General features: G+C 39.5%; 1 protein-coding gene across 1 annotated transcript in view; it reads right to left on the reverse strand.

The window, feature by feature from the left end:
* Positions 1 to 2948: 2948 nt before the first annotated feature.
* The window catches only part of polrmt (polymerase (RNA) mitochondrial (DNA directed)), a 37873-nt gene continuing 18539 nt past the window's right edge, over positions 2949 to 22282 (reverse strand). Inside the window, exons 14-21 of the mRNA XM_058639171.1 lie at positions 21553 to 21639; positions 19569 to 19682; positions 13322 to 13374; positions 10204 to 10302; positions 9569 to 9641; positions 8399 to 8490; positions 6815 to 6888; positions 2949 to 3550 (exon numbers count right to left, since the gene is read on the reverse strand). Of these exons, the coding sequence (XP_058495154.1) occupies positions 3501 to 3550; positions 6815 to 6888; positions 8399 to 8490; positions 9569 to 9641; positions 10204 to 10302; positions 13322 to 13374; positions 19569 to 19682; positions 21553 to 21639 (642 nt within the window). The 3' untranslated portion in view covers positions 2949 to 3500. The remainder of the gene's footprint in view (positions 3551 to 6814; positions 6889 to 8398; positions 8491 to 9568; positions 9642 to 10203; positions 10303 to 13321; positions 13375 to 19568; positions 19683 to 21552; positions 21640 to 22282) is intronic.

Raw genomic sequence — 22282 nt, forward strand, 5'->3', positions numbered from 1 at the left:
TGAGAATATTGTGTTTTTTTCTGCTTTTTGTTTGAAATAAAACAAACCAAATAAAACAATCAAATCACAATAATCCCTGCATGATTTGATTTTGAAGCAGAGTGACAATCTTAACTTTTTTTTCAAATACAGCCATAGTTAATGGACTGATACTGAACCAATTAAATGAATGGCAGGTGCTCCACTGAGTGCCATTCTCATTCATAGTTAGGGGCATTTTCTCCACTTGATGAAGTCCAGCTGCACACTTTCGTGAGTTGGATGAACCCAAGTCCACGTGGAAGAACAAAAAAATAAAAATTAAATCTAGGAAACGCTGAAAACAGAAGGTGTGATGTTACCCAGACTCTTCCAGTGCTGAGGAACAATTGTATTATAGCTCAGGTGAGCGTGCTGAGCTCTATTTCAACATGAGTGAGGTATCTCACCTTCTCATGTTCAGGAATTGTTTCCAGTTTATTATGAAAAAAGATGAAACTATGAAATGATTAAAAATGATTGTGCATCAAGGCAGCTGTAAAAAAAAAAAAAAAAAAAGGCTTTTCATTACATATCTTTTGCCAGAAGACTCTTTCATACAAAATAATAACAAAAAAATAAAGCAATATCTCAACAAGATCACAGTGCATTTCCATTACAGCAGGTTGCACTGGTGCAGACATCCTTGGTATCACCCCAGAGAAAGGGGAGACAGACCCATCAAGACACACAGCAGCTGCAATTTGCTGTAAGGACATCTTCAATATCCTGTTTACTCCAGCAGCCAAAGTCAACGGTAGTTTACACGCGACACAGTGCACGTCATCCCCAACAAAAATGGATGTCAAGATGATCTGATCCATGAGCCACTTCTCTGCACAACCCCCCCCCCGAGACATGCAGTGAGACGTGAGTGTTGTAGCATCAGTATTTTAGAGTCACTTGTTAGCCATCACCCTCTCCCTCTAGCATGAGTCACAGCTATTGATTGAGCCACTTATACCCTCAGCATCCACCTTATATACTTCACCATACATCCGTTCATCCACCCATGATGACAGCTCCTGGGTTTTAAGCTCAGGTCATGTAGTGAAGAGCATTTGTTTTTTTTTTTTACATGCGATCCTCGGAGCACTTTACAGGAAAGAGCTTTGTCCTTGATGAATGACCTCAAAGAGATGAAGGGGAGACGGAGACACACACTGGGCTAATGCCTGCTGCGAGGACACCTGGGCTTAGTTTGCTTTACTTTTTAGATTTAAGGAGGCGTGGTTGAGCTGACTGATGAGTTTAACTGTCAGTTTAAATTAAATAAAGTAAAAAGTTAAAGTAAATTACTCTTTTTAAGATGTTATTCTTGTTGTGTAAGTAGAGTTTCAATACAGGATGTCCTCTGGGCATCAGGGACGAGCTGATGCAATACTAATTCCTAGTATTGGTCCAACACGGGAAAAATGAATACATTGGGCAATGGAAAAAGACACACATAAAATCCAATATTCAAAACCCCCAAATTTCACAATATAAGTGCAAAGTTACAGCAATGATGAAGCAATATTGCAGCATTAAAGTTGCAGTCAGTGATGTATTTTTGGCCGAGATCCTTCTGCCGTCTCACTGCGTCACCTTCTGAACATGTTTGTGGGGGGGGGGGGGGGGGGGGGGGTTGGATTATTCACACAACAACAAACAGCTTAACCTCACAAGCAGAGAGGACCGCCTCTTCGTGGAGTTGGGACTGTGGATTGGCTAAACCTTGCCAGATGCTTGTACAAGACTTTCCTGCAGACCTGAGGCTGAGACCCATGTCACTGACCACACACTCAATAAGACCTTTAAAATAAGGAATACTGGATACTGAGTGCAGCCATTGCTACGGTCATGAATCTGAATCCTGGACTCATGTACGACACTGGCTCTAGTCCTGTTTCAATAACTTTAAATAAAGACATTTTCCTTTGTTCCCGGTCCTTATGCAAACATTAACATCTTCTGCCTGTAGATTCACATTTTGTGTGTGATATGAATGACATCTTCTCCAACATGTGACAAAAAAACACACAACTTGAGGCATATTTTCCCATTCTCATTAGAAAACCTCTGCATTAATGTTGTTTTCTGGTGCCATTAAAGGTTTGCTGCTTTTATTTGAAATGTCTATAAACATGAAAAGGGAAATGAGGTTGTGTTATCGACGCTAATCAGGTGAGAACTCAGAAACCCTTAAAATTCAAACTTGTCATTCAGTGTGCGAATGTACCTTTAAATTGGCTGCTTCTCACAGAGAGCAGTAAAAAAAAAAAAAAAAAAAAAGATGTCTCATTTGTATAAAAAACAAAACAGAATTTACATCGCCACATATGAAGAGCATCTGCATGGACACGTTGCCATGCAAATCACATGGAAACATATTGTGTCATCAGTACAATATGGCCCCTCCAAGATTATCTCCTTTTCACTAGATTGTCGCTCAGCCAGCTTTGTTTGGCTGAGCCTACATTTCCCTTTGAACATCCACAGCACCTTTTGTCTGGAACTGCTGTAATGTTTCCAGCAATGATCAGATAGCACTTCTGCTATTTTTACTTCTGGAGTCGGCACCGGCCCAGAAAAATAAGATCTGACTTGATTAGTGAAGCCTGCAAACGCTTTTGTGGTGCATCTAAAAGGAGGCCTTCGTTTTTCATGATGCACGGGAGAATAGAAATATGCAGACTTAACTATATTTCATTCATCCTAATTCGGTGTACAAGGAATATGGATTATTTCTTTGAACCAGCGAATGAATGACGGAACATTTTAAGAACCACATTTATTTTAGCGCGACTGCCAAGTGCTTAGTCACACCACAAACATACGGGTCAACAGGACACCGGGACACAATGCCGTCTGTAAGCACCTGGATTCATCCGTCTTTGCTGCTCTCGTTGTTCCAGGTTACCCGTTTTTGGCCTCTCAAAAAGTCTGATATAGTTATTGAGAAAAAAGTTTGAAATGTTGAGTCAGAGAGCAGTGAGTGATGGATCGATGATGAGGTGGGGTAGTAGCAGAGGCAGGTCAGTGCTCTGTGGTCTCCACAGCATGAAAACATACACACACACACACACACCACCCATCACTAGTAATTAACACACTTCACATGTGATTCTGTTCGGCTCACACACACACACACACACACTCATTCTCTCACACCTGAATATGTCCTAAGCATCATCATAAGAGGTACTTTACACTGATTGAAGCCATAACATCTCATTCCCTCATCTTTTCGCCTGGATGAGTGAACCACCTTTCCCTTCCATCAACACACCAGTCACCTAATCAGGCAGGTTCACTGTGTGTGAACGCCTCCAGCAGCTCCAACCGGCCTGCAGACCAGTAGGCAGGCGGGATGCAGCTGGATCGATGTGCTGATGTCTGGGGGAGACAAGACCAGTTGCGACCCTGGGTTCTGCAGCTCCCCCGCTGCATTCTGTCAATTCCATTCATCTTCCTCCGCCGGCTCGTCCCTCACGAACCTTTCAGCTGAAGAAATAAGTGGATTCTTTCACCCGCTCGAGGTCAAATTCACCTGGAGAGATGAGAGACAAAGCGTCACAGCAGGTTTAAATCAGTGGATAGTTGATAAACCGAGTAAATCCCAAGTAAAGCAGGTTTTAAGAAAGACAGTATGTCGAGATACCCCCCCCCCCCCCGCAGAGATACAGATGTGACTATCTTGCTTTAACACTAATACTCAAACTGTCGCCTGGCAGTACATCTTCAAGGAAAAGAGTGATGTTACATTATAAGCTCTCACAAACTTATCTTAGGAATGGTTTCTGCCAAAAGCTGCTACCAGCATGCTACAATGCTCTGGATGATGCTGCTAAATGAGGAGACGGGTACACATGAATGAAAATATATAAACACAATTATAGTGGTCATTATGTCCACGTACTTTGCAGGGAATATACTGTATTCATTTTTGGATTATTCAATAAATTGAAAGAATAATAACCAACTATCCATGTGACAAAAAAATCTGTAGATGATATTCTATTTGGTACGATCTGTTCAGGAAGAAAGCAAGTTTTGTAAGCAGTTACGGTTTGAAATCCACTGAGCGTAAGATGGGACATTAATGCGATTGTTTATCCTAAGACATAAAGAAAACATCTGAACTACATTAAGCCACAAATTCTCCTGATGAATGCGTTTGGCCTGAGGACTGAACTTCAATTGCCATGAACAGAGAAGTAGGGTATTTTTTTTTTGTTAGAGACAAATAGGAGATTAGATATAACTTTATAGTTTTATTGGGCACCAGTAAATGTAGAATACCAATTTTAGCACTGGGTGAGGCCCCGCCCTTCTCCCTGTGTCTCTCTAAAAAGCTACGTACGTACACCAGCAGACGCTGCAGCGTGAATTACTGAGGAAAAGCCCCAATAAGAACCCCAATAACAGTGCAGCTACCTACTTGTGTCTTGGTTCTTGTCAAAATAAAACACTTTGGTGGTGTTAATACAGAACAGTCTGCAACTGTATGCCTTCTTGATAACACATGTGTACTTTGTAGTTTCTGTTTTGTACTTTTCTGGTGTCATTATACTTTCAAACAGGTGATTATGTCATCATGGTAAAAGACAGACGTCCTGCACTGTGTACCAAAGTGTCGAAGCATATACTGTACTCCGTGATGACAGCCTTCATTTATCTTTGTTGTATTCAATGAAAGTTGAGGTATAAGCCTGAACAGAGGAAGGACATGGGCACGCTGAGTAACTTGGTGCATTTGCTATGCCTCAGTAACAGCCACTTTATCATCATATAATTCAGACAAAAAACATCTGTGAAGTTATTCAAGTCCTCTCCAGCCAGGTTTCTTCACTGACTCATGTGATCTCCTCATGCATCACATACGAAAGCACGATTCATATGACTAATGAAATCCTTCAGAGTGAACAATTCAATGAATTCAGTATATTATTGGAGATTTAATACGGGGGAGCACACGGGGACGCCGGCAAACACACTCACCCCTCAGGAGCACACCTGCCTGATCTCAGCCACATAAGCTGATTATGCAGAGGAGGAGCAAAATTAACAGTAATCAATTTATACAGCCCAGCTGTCAGAGCCAAGCTGAGAGTTAAGCGCACAGATGACGTTGGAGTGAAGGGTTACGCAAGAGCAAATCTCCCACCCACCTGAGAGACAGAGAGACTCTGCCTCTGCTGCTGTACAGTGCATTCACTGTAATAGACGGACACTTACAGTGGCATCAGAGGAAACCAAGGGGATCTGGCCCTAGCACTTGACATGCAAGTAGACATGAACACACAGTGTATCATGTCAGCAAAAGAAGAAGAAGAACAACAACAACAACAAAAACCCGGGGAACACAGCTGCAAAAAACCACCACAGACAATGCGCTGCTGCAAAAATCACCAATGTCTGTCATTAATTATAAAACAGAGCAGGAAGCACAGCAGAGTTATGACGCTAATCTTAACTGGAGAAAAGCCAACCCACTGAAACCTACTATGGAGTTTGTGTGTGGTATGATTCTATTAAGTGTAAAATAGAAGATAAATCAAAGCATCTATACAGGGTGTGGACACCGAGTTTGATAGTGCAGTCCAACCGGTGGACAAAGACTTCTGAGTAAATATGGTTACTTGGTATTTCCAAGTGGCTCTGGCTACAATACAACTTAAGGCTTTAAAGCTTTCAGTGATTTTTGTTGTTGTTGTTTATGTTATTATTCTGTCTCTGCTTGGCTGTCAAGCAATACCATCAGAGCTGATTGAGGGAGCGTTTGTGTGTGTGTATAGCAGCAGTGCCGGACGGGCGGGGGCAAGAAGCGTTAATCCCATTAAATTGATGACAGACGAGGGTTTTTTTGAGCAGTAGAATTCACTTTTGAAACTTTGTTTGTGAGCGCTACTTTGTGTTTCAGTCACACTCCAACCGGTTTGCGGTTGCAAACTACTAGAGCACTGTTGTTGCCTCTGACTGTAGTGCGGCCATGTCACTAGGCAACACAAAACATTAGAACTAAACACCTATACACTGAGAGATACCGTGAGGAGCTCACAGGCTTCACCAGCATTGTGTGAAGTCGGTTTATACTTTATAAGTTACATACTACAGTTTTAAAACGGTAAACTAGCAGCTGAAGTCACAATAGGTGGCCAAACACTGTTCACTAGGCCTAACTACACAAACCTGTGTGGTTATCAAAGTAACTTCAGGTCTGACGCAAGGTTTACATCTCAATAACTTATATCACCATGGTAACACATAAGCTGACCCCTTATCCTGCTCTACAGCACATTAACTTGAGAGGATCACATTACAACTTGTCGACGGCCAAACTACTGACCAGTCAGGTCACTGGTAAACCAGAGTCATCACTTCTACTGGATGCAGACGGAGAAATTAAGATATTTTTATAGCTCAGTGGTCACATTATTACTGTTACAGACATTCCATGTGTCCATTATGGTTTTTAAACAGAGGGAGAGTTTATCACACCTAATGAAAACATCACAACTATTAAAGCTATATTTGAATTGTGTAGTCTTACTACTAATACTTTACACTTATTTTTTGCTCATATTATACTTCTCTATTCTGTAATGCCTCATTGTCATACGTCATATTTATTCGTGGTTGTGATGATGATGATGATGACGATGCAATTCATTCAGTTGATGACCAGTGAGTTCAGGGTTATCCAGGACAGTGGATATTAGGCTCAGTGAGGTCTGACAACAAAATACATTATGAGTGTGTTGAGCATGCTTTGCAGTACAGGCCCCAGGTGTTAAAGAGGCAGAAAGCTGACCTGTCTCAGGCACTTTGGCCAGCAGCTGCATCAGTGTCTTGTACTCCTGGTACTTCTTTTTCTTGGCTTCAGTTCTGCCACAGTGAGAGAGAGAGAGGGAGAAAATGCAAATGTAAGACTGTAGAAACTTGGTGTTCACAGAAGCAGTTTCTTTTTTTATTTCACTAAGCGGTACACTGCAGTTCATCTTGCCATGATACATTATGGAACGGTAAGCAAGGATGTGGTTTGTGCTTTAAAGCAATAGTTGTGTCAGCTATATAAACAGCATGACACCTTGCCAGCACAGCACAATTTAGCCTGCCAATAAATTCAGATATTGTAAAGAATACAACCCATTTACCACTACTGTATGTTGACATTGTTAAAAAAAAGAGTTTTTCCCATTCGATTTTGGATTCTGTCAGATTCTAACAACCAACAGAATGCTGTGTGTTGAGCACCCAGCACAGCGATGTGTGGGACGGTACGGATCACTCACTTCGGTACCTTTCATAAGCTTTGATAATCAAAAATCAAATAATTAAGTGACATACCAAAATGAAACAAAATGTTCCGCTACGTGGAAAAAGGACTTGAGGGAGCTAGATTTTTAAATTCTCATTTAAAAGCCTTCATCACCTTCGTTGACTGCGAAGTGCCACATTCGGAGAGGTTAAGGTTACAAATTGGTTGTTTTTTAAGATTAGTCACTCCCACAGGTGCATTTTACAGAGGCTCTGGGAGCTTAACACACCACAGCTTAAGAAGGAAGAGACAAAACACAATACAACACAACTAAATAGATAAAACACAGCGCAGACAGAAATTATTGAATACAAATGGAACAGATGGTAACAAACTTCAATTGTTTCACATTGTGACAAGTGAATCAACCCGAGCATCTGCATTGAAGTCCCACATAACCACATCTGAGAATGAGATTAGGTTTAGTTAACAGCTTTGTGTGTGTGTGTGTGTGTGTGCGCTCAAGAGACAGAGGGAGAGACACAAAGGGAACGCAGTAAAGGCTGTAGAGAAGGTTTCCAATTATCCCAAAGAGAGAAAAACACAGTTAGATGACGAGCATAACCCACCCTGAAGCCAGGAAGACAGATACACGGAGAGGAGAGAGGAAAATCTCACGTCTTATGTCACAGACAAACTGGAGGAAAAACTCTGTCACACCACTATAACTTTTACAGTCTTACAATCAAACTTCTGGGTACATAGTGTTTGGACAGTTTTATAATGTGTGTACACGTGGGAGTCGCGTATCAACTGTATGACAGCATTTGTCTATACCATAAAAGTCCATAAAGATTACAGTGTAGCATAAATACACACACGGTCGGATGGTAATGATGGCTTGTTGTGCAAGAACAATTCAAGCAGAAAGAGAGGGACAGAATGCAGGTGGGGGGAACAGAGTGTAGCTATTATATAATATTTTGTACGGCATAATGTGTGAATAAAATATAGACACTGTGTTTGTCTCTAGTAAACTTTGTTCATAAAAATACGGGCAGATGAGCAAACTACACTGTAGCTCCTGGGACGTCAATGTGTGCTATACTGTTCCTAAATGCAGGCGTATAAACTCACATGGGCCCAGTGCAGTATTTCTTTAGCAGGAAGTTGGACAGCTCTTCAAGGATTGGCTGGCTGTGCAGGGCGACAAACTGTTCCCGACATATCTGTCAGGGGTAAGAACATTTCAAATAATTAGGCATTCATTTTCTGTACCGATTGCAAATACTGAATACTGTAGGATCACTCCTACAGTATTCAGTATTTCTTGTTTATAGTTATAAAAATAATGTTTATCAGTAAAAATGAGTGTGAGCACAAAATTATATACATACACTCTCTGACCACTTTATTAGCTACACCTGCAATTAGCTAGTAAGCTGTCTCAGCTTTAATCCCCAAACCACCTTTCACCTTATTAAAAAGATCTAAGACACGTATTAAATTACATTACATGTCATTTAGCAGACACTTTTATCCAAAGCGACTGACAATAAGTCATAAATCATGGAGTTTTCCACAGAAATGGTCAGTCCAGACGATAAATGGGTGAAGGATAAAAGAAAAAGAAAAAAAAAGAAGGTATTTATTAGCCCCATCTCCCGCTGTTGTGTGAAAGTACCTGTGTAATGAGGAGGGTTTACACTCTCACATCAGGAGAATGACATATAAATGTGTGGCTACTTTGGGTTGGTAGATTGGGTGAAGACATAACATTGTTACAGTGCTATGAAGCTACAAAAAAACAGAAAATTGGGGCTTTATGGTAATTTAGTCCATTTTATTCTACGCTGTGTTTCAGTCTGTGCCTGATGACAGGGTACTTTCAGACGGCAGAGACACATAGTCATTAATTCAGCGCGACAGACTCTGTGTGACTGTGCTACCTGCAGTCAACAGCCTGTTTAATTTATGAGGCAGCGAAGGCAAAAAGTTGACTTTACCTTAATAGAAACACTATGTAATAGCACGTACAAATATGTCTCGTGTTTATTCTAACTGTCAGCATATTTATCTACAAAAATAAACTGAAGAGGAGCCTGGATCAGATTAACAGACTTGTATGTGCAAAGCCACATTTAGCTTCAATTAATCAGCAAAAAAAAGGAGAGAACATAAACCCTAACGATCCATGATCGGACAGAATAGAAATAGCTGTGGTGGGGAATAACAGTGAGGACGGGGAACAGCGAAAGAGTCTGGACATGTGGGAGTTAAAACAAAGGTCGTACTGTAATGTGATACCTTGTTCATGGTGTCCACTGTGAGGGCGTGTGTCCAGAAACAGTCGTGAACTGAGACGAATGTCAGACCAGCACTAGGATTGAAAGAGGGGGAGGGAGGGAGAGAGAGAGAGAGAGGGAGAGAAAAAAAAACACTTCATAACATGTTACATTCACAAAGGTATTTGAGGTCATACTTACATGAAAAGACAATCTCAGCTCTCATTAGCATTTAAAAAATAAAATCACTTTATTTTAGAGCTGAAACAATTACTCGATTATCAATCGATTACTAAATGAATCGTTTTTTTCATTCAACTTCAGCTTTTTTCATGATTAAAACAGGATTTCTGATTGTTTCAGTTTCTTGTATGTATGACAATTTTCTGGTTTCTTGGCTCCACATAACAAAGACATCATTACAACTGAATCATTATGGTATGAGGACAAAACAAAGCATTTGAGAATATCATAATTTCCAGGTTTGACAAATAACGATTGACATTTTTCAACATTCATGCCATTTTATGGACCAAACAATTACTCAAACAATCGAAAAAATAATCGACAGATTAATCGATCATGAAAAATAATTGTTAGTTGCAGCTCTACTTTATTTAATATGTTCAGATAATATTGCAGTATGGTAAAAGATACCTGTAGCAGTGGAGAGCAGTCAACATCATGTGCGTGGAGTCCAGAGAATGGATGAAGTTTGGCGGGAAGGCGTTCTTTTGTTTAACCGTGTCTGGCCTCCTGTTAAGGGACAGAAAACCAAGCAAAGACATACTTTATAAACACTTTTTTGTTTTGTGTAGTGTTTCTACTCTTTCATGTTTTGGAATATGACTGGACATTTTAGCCAAGCTGCTTGATTACTCTTAATTCACTGGTTTTCACATAAAATGCTTCACGATGCTTTAAAGTTGTAGTACACATAGTTTTAGATTGGTGAGTCAGATTTCTCTCTGGAAATGTTACCATGACAACGAGAGGAAAGTGCACTTTTTTTTTTAATCATTTAAGAAAAAGAAGATTTTCATATTTTTACAGATTAATACAGAGCTGCTGGTAGTGGCTCCACACAGGGTCAAAAAGTCAACTGGCTCTCATTTTTTTGTGCAGACTTGTTTTTTTTTTATTGTTGACCTTTTAATATAAACACAAAATAAGTGTAACTGCACTGGCAGGAACAGCACTCGTACAGTATTACTGAAGACTGCATCATGAAGCATTGTTACTTTCCCTTGCAATGAGTCAGAATCTGTGAGCACAGATTTCAGCATCAATATTTATTCCCTACTGCGTGACCCTCAGGTGACTTGCATCTTCTAAACAACAGTCAATATTAGAAATGTATGATGTGGTGTAAAAGAAGTATTACAAGGTAATATAAAGGCAGTGTCGCTGCTACTGATGATGGAGGAGGAGGCAGTAAAAAAAAAAAAAGAAAAAGAAAAACTCCCTGCCAATTTGCATCACCATATTCCCATTACACTAAGCCTATGCCATTCAAATCCTCTGGGCTGCCACAGACCAGAACGCTCTTCTAATGGAAATGCAGACAGAGCGGAGAGATGTTGGTGTGAAAATGTTTTTAAATATCTTTATTATAGTGCTTTGAGTTTTGCTGTTTAAGGCAAAAAAAAAACCAAAAAAACAATGATGCGTAGAACAGGAGTGTCTTTCTCTTTCTCCTTCTTTGTCTTACATCTCCTCTTGCAGACAAAACAAATATGTCACCTTGAAATCCACATGGGCCTGACTGACTAGAAAGGTGCACAGTCAGTACTCTAAGGGTTAGCAACCACAGCTCTCTGAAGTGGCACTGTTCTCCCTGTGGAGCTACCGAAAGGATGAGCTCACTTAATATAAACAACACAAACTTTAACTGTGTGTGTCATTTTTTACATGTGTATATATATATATATATATATATATGTATATAGATATATATATATATATATATATATATATATACACATATATACACATGTATATATGTGTGTGTATTTTCCACTCTGCATTTAGACACCTGGATAATACAGCTGAAGGTTGTCACAGGTCTGTCCCAGTATTTACATATTTCACTGCTAGGAAGAGTTTTTTTTAAGGATCTTTAATTACAGCGAGGGAAAACGTGGGTGCTCCCATTTGTGCGTCTCTCTTTGGAAGGAAAAGCCAAAGGAAATCTGCCGTGAAGATTGCATCAAGTTTAGCTTCAAATGTCGCCGTAGACTTCACATTTCAGACACGGCAGCCTTTCCGAGTGTCACCCTGCAATTCCACTCCTGCCTAATTACTCCCAATTTCCTCCATTCCTTCATCCCTTCACCCTCTTCTGACTCAGCATTCACACCGCTGGGTCTGTGGAATACTGTGTAGACCCCAAACTGAGAAGTCAGTCTGTCAGTCTTCACCATCTGTGTCTCCAGTGATTGTGCACTTTCTTCCCTCATCTCTCTCCCCTACTGTCATTCAGGTGAAGAACATTAATAATTCAACATGTAGTGTGTTGACCCCATTTACATTTTAAATATCAATCGCCCCATATGAACCTATTGACACTTATGTCCTTTGTCATTTGTGATGCGCAGCTGCACTGCAGTGAAACAAATGCACATTTAGTTCTTTAAGCTGATCACGGACTGAAATACTAATCAAAGAGATATAAAGACACATAATTACACTATAAATACAGTGCTTAACACATTTATTAGACCACCACCCAAAGCCACAGCTGCCCTAAATTAACAGCATTATTAATTATCATTAATAAAGTAATTTTTTTATGTTGTATGTCGGAGCTATTTAACCGAAAGGCTATTTTTAATGCTTATTTCTTGATTAAAAAGTACAATTATAGTTATCTACTTACATTCCTAATCAGAGAAATCTGTGTATAATAGTTAGTTTAGAATATTATGCTTGATTAACGTTTGACTTCTCAGAGAAAAAGCCCAGTGAGCCGGCTCAAATGTAGGTATAAAAAGAAGTAATAAAAATAAATAATAATATACAAGTTTTTGAAGATTTCTAAAATAGTTATGTTTTCTGGTTTTTATGACAGGTGGTCTAATAAATATAACAGATTCATGTGTGCATTTATTATTATCAATATTAGGTACTATATTGTACAACTGTATTATTACGGTAGGGATTATGTATTGCATTTCATCCACAGGTAAAACAGCCACGAGTCAGCCATTCTGTGAGGTTGTTGTCTGTAATGGAGCTGTGAATTTTGGCTGCGCTTTCTGTCATTTCTCTGCGTCTTTCCATGGCTATCATTTCTATGTGTATGCCAGCTTGTTGTAATAACTAGGCAGGTTGGTTAGTGATGGACAGATACACTAGCAAATAATTCCATGTGGTAAGAATGAAATGATTTTGATGTGTGCATTACACAACAGTTTCTTTTTCCTTATGCCATGTCTTATATTTGCTCCCATTTCATACTCCCTGTTTTGTTTTGTCATACTCTTTTCTATGTTATCACTTTGAAATCAAAATCAAAAGGTGACTGATACATAAGCTTTGCTTGCTTAATAACAACATTAAAGACCCACTGCTGTAAACACAATTTCCTATTAGCAGCCGCTCTGTGACCTTGTTCCAAGTCAGTCAAATCTGACTAAATGGTGACATTTCTGGCCTAAAATGTCAGTGATTACCATTAGAGAATTAATTAGTAAGAGTGCAATTCTTGGGGGTCTGTGGTGGAATGAGAGCAAAGGAACAGATGGGAACAGAAGTTGGCTACAGGACAACTTACTCTTTGGCGTCGTAGTTGATCTGGAGGTTGATACATTGCATGGTGCTCTTTATCTGTGCAGGAAAAACAGAGACACGGTAAAGACAGGGTTAATAATATCACTTCCATCAGGATAATAGTGGCAGTTAATTCAGGTCATAATATCATCGTAAATCTACAGATTGTAAGGTTTTTGTAGATTTATGGCCATGAATGAAATTAATTAAGTTCACACCAATTTTATTTCACGATCACTCGCAAGAATGAAAAACAAAAATAACTATATAAAAAAAAACATGTTTGATAAAACCAAGATTTTTTTCTATTAATCCATATTACACTTGGCAGACGCTTATTTAGGTCAGTGGCCACAGGGAGCCAGGTGCCACTGGAGCTCAACACAAGCTCCTCAGACTCTGAGAGCTGTGACAGCGGTCCAAGAACTTCTACTTTCAAGTGCATTTTTAAATGTATATTACTTGAAAACATTTAATTACTGGCTTTTCTACCAAATGTGATGGCATTCTTTAGGAATGTCCAGGGTCTGACAGCAACCCATAAAGGCACTGATAGATGTAGGAGGTACAGTGTAGCAGTAAGAGGCTAAACTAGGCTAAACCTGGTCACTTTTCAGGTTTATGTAAATGTACCATGTGATGGGAATTCCCCGGAAAAGTGGCAGATGTTATTGTCCCCTGGAAAAAAGTGAATCTTTACGGGTGACCTCACCCTGAAAGCAAGTAAATGTAATCCAAACCCCAAACAGTGATGCGCCACAGCCGATACGTTGTAACATCTCATTAAGTGAGTATATCTAACACACATTTGCATTCACGTGTGGAGAATTAACTCATTGTGACAGAATAGATATGGAAAGCAAAAGCCATGCAGGGAAAGGTTATTGATTAAATAGCTGGAGTATGCCACAAACCTACAGCTAACAAGAGGTAGGCGGTAATCATAGTGATTTATGATTTGATTTAGTTAAATGAAAATATTACCTCATCTTCTCCACAATCTCAGCTGATTCTAAATATAGAATAACTAACAAAGACCCACTTGTCTAAAGCCGCTTTCAGACAATAACTCTGGAAGATTGAGTGAAGACATTTTGCGGAATTCGCCATTCACATATTAAAAAAAGCAGTGGGAGATTATCTGGGTCAGATGCATTCACAACAGCAGAGCGGGAGGCAAGATGAATTATCCAGAGCTTTGCTGTTTCCTGCTGTGATCTCACATGGACTCACTTGGACATTATCTAGAAACATAACTAGGGAACAGGCAAGAGAAGTTAACGTTTTCTTCAACACCTAAGCTATTACTGACAGTTGTTCTTAATGTGGAGAAGAGTTAACACTATAATCACCAAAACTATTAAGACGGTTCATGCAGTGAGCTGTGCCAAGGCATCTGCAAGGGTCACACTTTCACTGACCCTTGGAACCATGCCTGGGTGGGAGCGACAGGCCACTATCAGGAAAGAGATATGACGGCAGAAGGCACATGCAAAGTGAGCACAGTTTGCTTTTGTGTTCCGCGTACACCAACTTATCTATGACTTTAAGTCTGTTACTATGTTCCACTGATGAAGAGCTGCTTTGTCACAGAAACATTTCAATCAATGTAAGAGCGAGATCTGTCTGTACTCTGAATAATGAATAGGCTTTTATTGTAAAAAAAAGCTATCAGAAAGAATGACCGTTTAGAAACATATGGTTGAAAAGAATTTGTTTCTTGACAAATTATTAATGGAATCACAGGACAAATTTGGATTTTTTTTTAATCAATTACATAGATTTTAAAGGGATTTTATTACAAAACACAAACCAAAAAAAAGCAACAGGATGACCACTGCCATTCTGACAATTCAATAGCCTTCAATAATCAAACGTTCAGTGCTTATGTGCACACTTTATTTGATCTTTCTTACTTCTCTGTGAAATCAACAGAACACAGAACACAAAAACTCATTCAAATGCAAATCCATGGTAACTCTTGACTATTTCCCCATTTGTTCATTATTATTATCATTATCCTTGTCATGTATCAGTAAAACCATCATAGTTGTTAAATTATTCATAGTCTATGGAGCAGTTTAAAACAATTCTGAGTGGGGAGTTTAAAAGCAAAAAAAGCATCCATTTGTCTCATTTCTATCCCAAGAGCCACACTGCAAAAACTATAATTAAAAAAATAATATAGTGCAATTTCATAATCACCTTTTTCTACACCTTTGTATCTACTTTACAGTGACTAATTATAGTAATAAAGCTGTGCTATATTAATATTAGGGTTGGATGTACTTTCTGTTCTGTAACAGATTCCTGTTGTGAAATTCAAACTCTGATATTATACATAAGAAGGTCTCGATGGAAAGGGATTAAAGTGACAAGAGTTTACATTGATGGAAGCTACTGGGTCTGGTCATGTCTAGTGGATTGCCTGAAGGTCGCTGTGTGATGAATGACAGAATCACACAATTACCAAGAGATGGTTTTAAATAGAGGCATAGTGGTGGTGAAACCCTATTAGTTTCTGCTACGGCTGCTATCTCGTCCATCATTCCTCTAAGGGGACGTGTGTGAAGATCTGTCCATCACTCCACTCTATACATCCCAGATTTGGGTCCTGATGGATCGTTTTGATGGAGATGAAAAGTGGTGAGGGGAAAAAAAGGAGGTTACCTTTGATGTGAGTAATGGACTGCCACACTGTAAATGGGGTCACTGCCAAATGCTGCACTCCTGTTCATTATAATAAATATGTGCATGATCTGTGTACAAAACTTGACTGAAACCTTGAGGCTATGATGAATGAGACCTGTGGGGAATAGACTCCTGCGGTGCGAGTCACCTGAGAGTTTGCAGATGGCCATGGATACAAGAGTCATCAGTAACCACATTCAAGCCCTGCTGCCAAGAGGGAAATCCCCATTTTTCAAATTGTGGTTAATAAAGCATGTCTCATTTTGTCAAGGGGAAGCAGCACTGAGCTGCAAGTCACACAAGGTATCGCTCTCTGCCGTTTCAGGTCACCTGGTTCTTTACCTCACTCTTTCCCCCTGAGGGCAGTTGAAGACAGCTGCAGACTCAGACTCCCTCACACCACAGAGTCTCGCCACCGTTCCACCGACCTTTTCCAGCTCTCCTTTTCTGGCTAACTTTTCTTTTCTGCCTCTCAGGCATGTCCTTATAATTCAGTCAGCATTTATTATTTCAACTCAAAAATGCCGCAGGATTTTGCAAGATGAACTTAACATCATTTTGCCACTGTGAAGGGCTTGCCTATGTTCAAAAGAAAAAAGAGGTCATGGCGTGCATCAAGTAGACATTTAAAACTACTACTTTCCAAGAATTAAAATTAAAAGCAGGTGCATAGTACAGACTTTATGTACTATGACCTTTTGATTGTTCTATCATATATCATATAATTAAAAAAATCTCATACGCAACAGTTCCCATCCTTGCAATAGAATGCGGATAAGTTACCATTTTGATGGTGTATGTAGTAATGCCCCATTCAATTAATTAAGATGGAGAGACACACAAAATTGCAATTAGATGCTAAGGGGATTGAAAAACTAAGAAGACATGCAAAATGTATATATATAGTAACACAAAACAATGATAAAGAATATGCAAAACCAGAAAGGGATGCAAAATGACAACAGAAAAAAAGCAAAGTGAACATGATTTGTCTCAATAAGTCCATGATAACATGATTCTTATTTAAGAGGTATTACATAGATTTGACTATTCATTTTCACAGTGTCATTCTATATTGTTGCATTGCCATAAACCACAAGCAGCTACTGCACTTGCAGTACTGTCATAACCCAAAGTAATTTAGTAAACTGATTCTTTCCACATAGAGGACATTAGATCACAAGCTTTTGCAAATCCACTCAAATCCAAATCCAGCTGATGACTCCCATGGGTCACCATCCGCTGAGAGTGAGCGTTTCACTGTAACCTTGCTTGGGGGGGATGAAAAATAAACAAGGCATGAGAGCTAGGGTGACCTCTGATCTGATTAGTATCACCTAATCCTGTTAGGCATCCTCCCATATGTATGTTCATACTCCATTCAGCTACTCCATCCTAGTCGAATTTCCTCACCTCACATCAACTATGACAAATGCCCCATTTCACAAGTCCCCAGAGATGAGCTGATCCAATAATCAGCATTGCTATCGATCTGATTGTGGTCGAAATCAATGTATCAGATATCAGTAAAAGAAAAATGTCCAATCAAATATGATCTATAAATGAGTCACTAAGCACAGGCTATAGCGAGGACACGCACCACCAACACAGACACAGTGTAATTCTGTAAAAAGACTGTATTGGATTGATATCAGTACTGGAAGATTCTCAAGGTTGTGATATCAGTATCAGTATCTAACACAATATAGTGGTACTGAGCCATCCCGAGTATACCCATCTGGGTGCACACTGAAACCACCAAACAACCAAAATCCAGAGGAGCACTCAAACACATTCCTGTTTGATTATGTCACGCTACTGTAACTACTTTCTCTCCACTCTAACAACCCTCAGAAACACTGTGGCCTTGGATTTAAGAGAGGAGACCAGGAGATTGAATTTAATCCAGCTATAGAGGGAAAAGGTGACCTTTCTGCAAGCTAGTTTTCATTTATGTTGCTCAGTGACGTAACTGGATCAGAGAACTATTGCAGCGGTAAGAAGAGAAAGTTATCTATGAGAAGTAACTTAAAACATCTTTCTCCCTCGAAGTCATCATTAATCTATTAAAAGAAAGTGATCAAATTAAGGGAATGTGCCTTCCTACATCCACAGAGAGCACTGCACCCACAGGGGACTCACCATCTGTCAACATTACTCCCGTCAGTCCCTTGCATCTGTTTTTCAGGTGTAACTCCCCTCCAAGATAACCTTCTGCTTGATGTCATAGTAACAGAGCGGATTGGGTCAGTCTATGAACTCAATGTCTACCTGCACTTGGCATCAAAGGCGATACATACTCCGTCTTTCAGTTGGTTAATGAGCTTCAGCTGTCAGGATCTCCAATATGATGAGCTCCAGTGGATGTTGTTCAGCTATATTTAAGTTAGGCCCCTCACAGCAAACACGATGCAGTGACACACACATTCAGTACATGGAACCTATCAAGACCTGGAAAACCCAGCTGGGATATTCGACCTGCAAAGCATCTGGTTTGTTCCAGATCCAAAACCCATTTGTTAAATGATTTAACATTTATAAAATGTTGTCCTTTTGGACTGCCAGCTCACAGTGAGTACAGTAACATTCGTGAGCTGCTTGTTTGAACGTAATACCGTGTCCTTTAGTGGATAAACACACTGAAATTTAAGAGTTACAGCTTGTTATGAGACAGTTAAAAGACGTGTGCCTGCTCTTGTATACATCAAAATCCAAAAAGTACAATGGATGAAAATTACGATGAGATTGAAAGAGATGATCCAAGGCTCCTCACTGCCTGGTGGAGATTATGGATCAAATGTCTTATAGAAGCAATAGGCAGCAGTTTCTACACACACAGCAGTTTCTATCACTGGACAGTAAGTCAAGACAGAGATTAATGAGGACTGTTTGTTTTGGAGAAATTAGGCAAGTCAGAAAGTGGATAGACTATATTTAATGAAAAGGTTGCAAGAGTTTTGAGAATATGAAAACTGAGACAGGAGGAGGAAGAGGAGGAGGAGGAGGAGGATAAACAGCTCGAGATATAAGTGAGTATATCAGAAAGGTCAGATAGTTAATTTCTGAAGCTATAGAGAAATTTAGATGGGCCTTTAATTAGCCACACTCCCTGGACAATACCAGCTGCAAATCACACTGATGTCCACTCTTATGTGCCATATTTAATTGTCTATTTTTCAGTTAGTTTTGTTAGGATAAGGAAAAAAATAAAAATAAAACAAGAACAAAACTAACATCATGGGCTATTGAAAAATGACCCTAAATCCCACATGTACCTCCTCCCACATACACTCTGTTTACTGATAATATAAATCAAGTGAGAAGTAGGCTCATTTCACACTTTCCTTCATTCAAACAGAGTTCTTTTTTGAAAACACTGGAGTTCCCCCCTGAGTGGCTATTAAGTATTTTTTATTCCCTAATTGGCTTCAGGAGGAACCAAGAAGACTATGTCCATTCTATATATACAGTCTTCGTATAACACCAGTACTTTAGCTTGAAACCCTTTCATCCACATTTTATTATATTTTCACTTTCGAGAGTCTTAGAGTAAGACTTACCACTTGGGTGCGTGAGCGATGGTAGGGCTGAATGATGGGTAAACCAAGCGGTGTCACCCACTCCACAGTGTGGCCCGACTTGGAGATGAGTCTGGCACTCTCCGTCAGCCAATCCTGCAAACAGAAGATTGGTAGCAGAAGTAAACTGACAGCACACACTGCAACGAGGGATTACGCTTCAATATGAAGTGTGAAGAAGGCTCTCCGTGAGTCTATGTGCCTTTTTTTTCTGTGCAATCCATCTTCCTCCATGGGTGAAATTAATTAGAGATTCTAACTTAGTGATGAGACAATAAACAATATTATCACTTATCAGGATTAAAAGCATTTACAATAAGATAATCGTGGTGAATTTATATTAACGTGCTAGTTGTGAATGAAGAAAATCATCTTGTGCCTTGAAAATCCTGTCTAACTCACCAGCGTACAGTGCTTATGATCCATTCCTTAACATGTCTATGGGAGCTGCATCTTTCCTCATGACTTATTATTCATTCATTCATTCATCATCTATCATCTTCAATGGTGACATAAATCATCCCTTGCCTACTCTTAATTGCCTGTGTATGTGAATTGCCTCTGTATGTTGGCCCTGTGACCGCTCAATCAGTCTCATGTCCATGACACTCAAATGATAAGCAATGTGGATCATGGAAGGATGAACCTTTTCTTAGTGTTACTCTCTTAGGATTTAATAAATCTGGCTATAAATATAGACGCTTAAGTACTTTTTGAACAAACTTCTCCACAGCATAAATCATTGATTCATGCATTTAGATTTGCTGCTGCAGCTCTTCTTTAAAAAGCTCCAAACTACTATTGAAATCCTGCTGAGGAACAGGTGAGAAGTTGTTGCTTATTTTAAAAACTGCCAGAGCAACAGTGCTGTTTACATATCTGGAACAGTTTGTCTCCAGGAATGGAAGCCCTATTAATGTCCCACATGTGCCTCCTCCCACATACACACATTTATATTGAGCTGTAGGAAAGATAAATACATGCTATCAACTCGTGGTAGCAGTCTGGCCCAAAGCTGCTCCATTCATCATCAACTCCCTCCATATATACGCAGACACAATAAAATGGAGATAGCATGAAAGCAAAGAAGCAGGAGTGAGAGATCTGCCAGAGAGATTGACGGATTTATCAACAGACTGATAAAAGGCAGACAGAGGTGGGGGGTTAAGGTGTGAACAGAGACTCCCGTGTAGGGAATAAAGAGCAGTAGTGACGGGAAAATGTATAGAAAATATAGGAGTGGACATCAGGGATGACTGCATCCGCAACTCATCAGCTACGTCTCCTGTCTCCTGCAACTCAACCCTGTGAAATAGAAGAGGATGTGACCTATTTAAAAAAGATCAGGTGCTTTTACACACAAAAACACACTCGCACTGAGGCATGACTGGATGGGAATTTTTCATCCGAGACTGGGTCGTCCCCACACGTTCCCCAAAGGACATATATACACAGACACTCCAGCAGTGGTTGGTGGTTCTATTATCTCACCAGACTCCTCTCTGCCTGTGGAGATAATGTACAATCTCAGGTGTTAGACCTACATTTTATTAATAGAGGCTCTGTAATGAATGGGTGCCGTTGCTGGGGTAATAGTGAAGTAAACTAGTCATTAATAAAAAATAAAATAACATCCTATATTACAGTACTAGGTCAGTAGTGAAGAATTGTAGTCACAGAAGAGCTGTGTGTTGTTCCTGAACGGAGCAATACAATCTAAATCTAAAAAAAAAAGAAAGTTCTGTTCCGTTTATCGAGTAGAGTAAATTCATTTGCACAGCTTCCATTTTCCACTTAGTTTGAAACCAATTATGATCATACTTCATAAAAAAAGGTATTAAGAAATTACTGAGGAGGTATTCCTGAAATTGGTGCAAATATACTATATTGTCATGGACATGATGAGAAAGTTAGTTATGTAAGCTTGCAGAGTGTAATTGCTTTTCCATGGCTGTGATTAACCCACCTGGATCTCTCTGGTCCCTGTAAACATCTCTTTTAAGGCACCGAACACCATTCGTACCAGGTACTGTGACGCATCCCAAACATGATCCTGGGAAAAAAAACACATAATGAAACTTATGTCTCCACATCATCTTTTAAAATTTTTGAAGCAACATAATTTGTTACTTTGTTATATTATTAGTAAATTATGAAAGCTACACAACAAAAAAGGACATTCCTCGTATTATTACAGAGATATAATCTCCACTTTAGTGGAGCTGCTTCATCCCGCTCATCCATCCCCTGTAATCAGTCCCAATTACACTTCCACCTAATTCCCTGTTTAAACAATTAGGGACATTATGCAGAAGTCATTTAGCACAATCCTCTGGCTTTGAGACACTCACAGTAGAATCATGCTGATTCCATCTACACAGACAACGAGGTTATTGCAAGGAACTATACAGCTATTTGACAGATAATAAGCACTACACTGCTGTAAGAAGATTAAATGCTTCCATTTTCCTGCCACAGAGTCATTTGACAGAACGGGTGTGCCCATCAGTTGACCAAATCACAAAGATTGATGGTTTTGAACTAAAAATAGATCCAGCCGCGTAGTCAGTGATATCAAATGTTATACCTATTGGTCTCTGATTCAACCATGAAATATTTCATTTCACTGCATTAATATAATATGTGCATAAACTTGACATTCTGCTCTTGCTCACAGCTCACTTTGAGACAGTGAG

The sequence above is a fragment of the Solea solea genome, chromosome 9 (assembly GCF_958295425.1).
Source record: "Solea solea chromosome 9, fSolSol10.1, whole genome shotgun sequence".
Lineage (NCBI taxonomy): Eukaryota > Metazoa > Chordata > Actinopteri > Pleuronectiformes > Soleidae > Solea > Solea solea.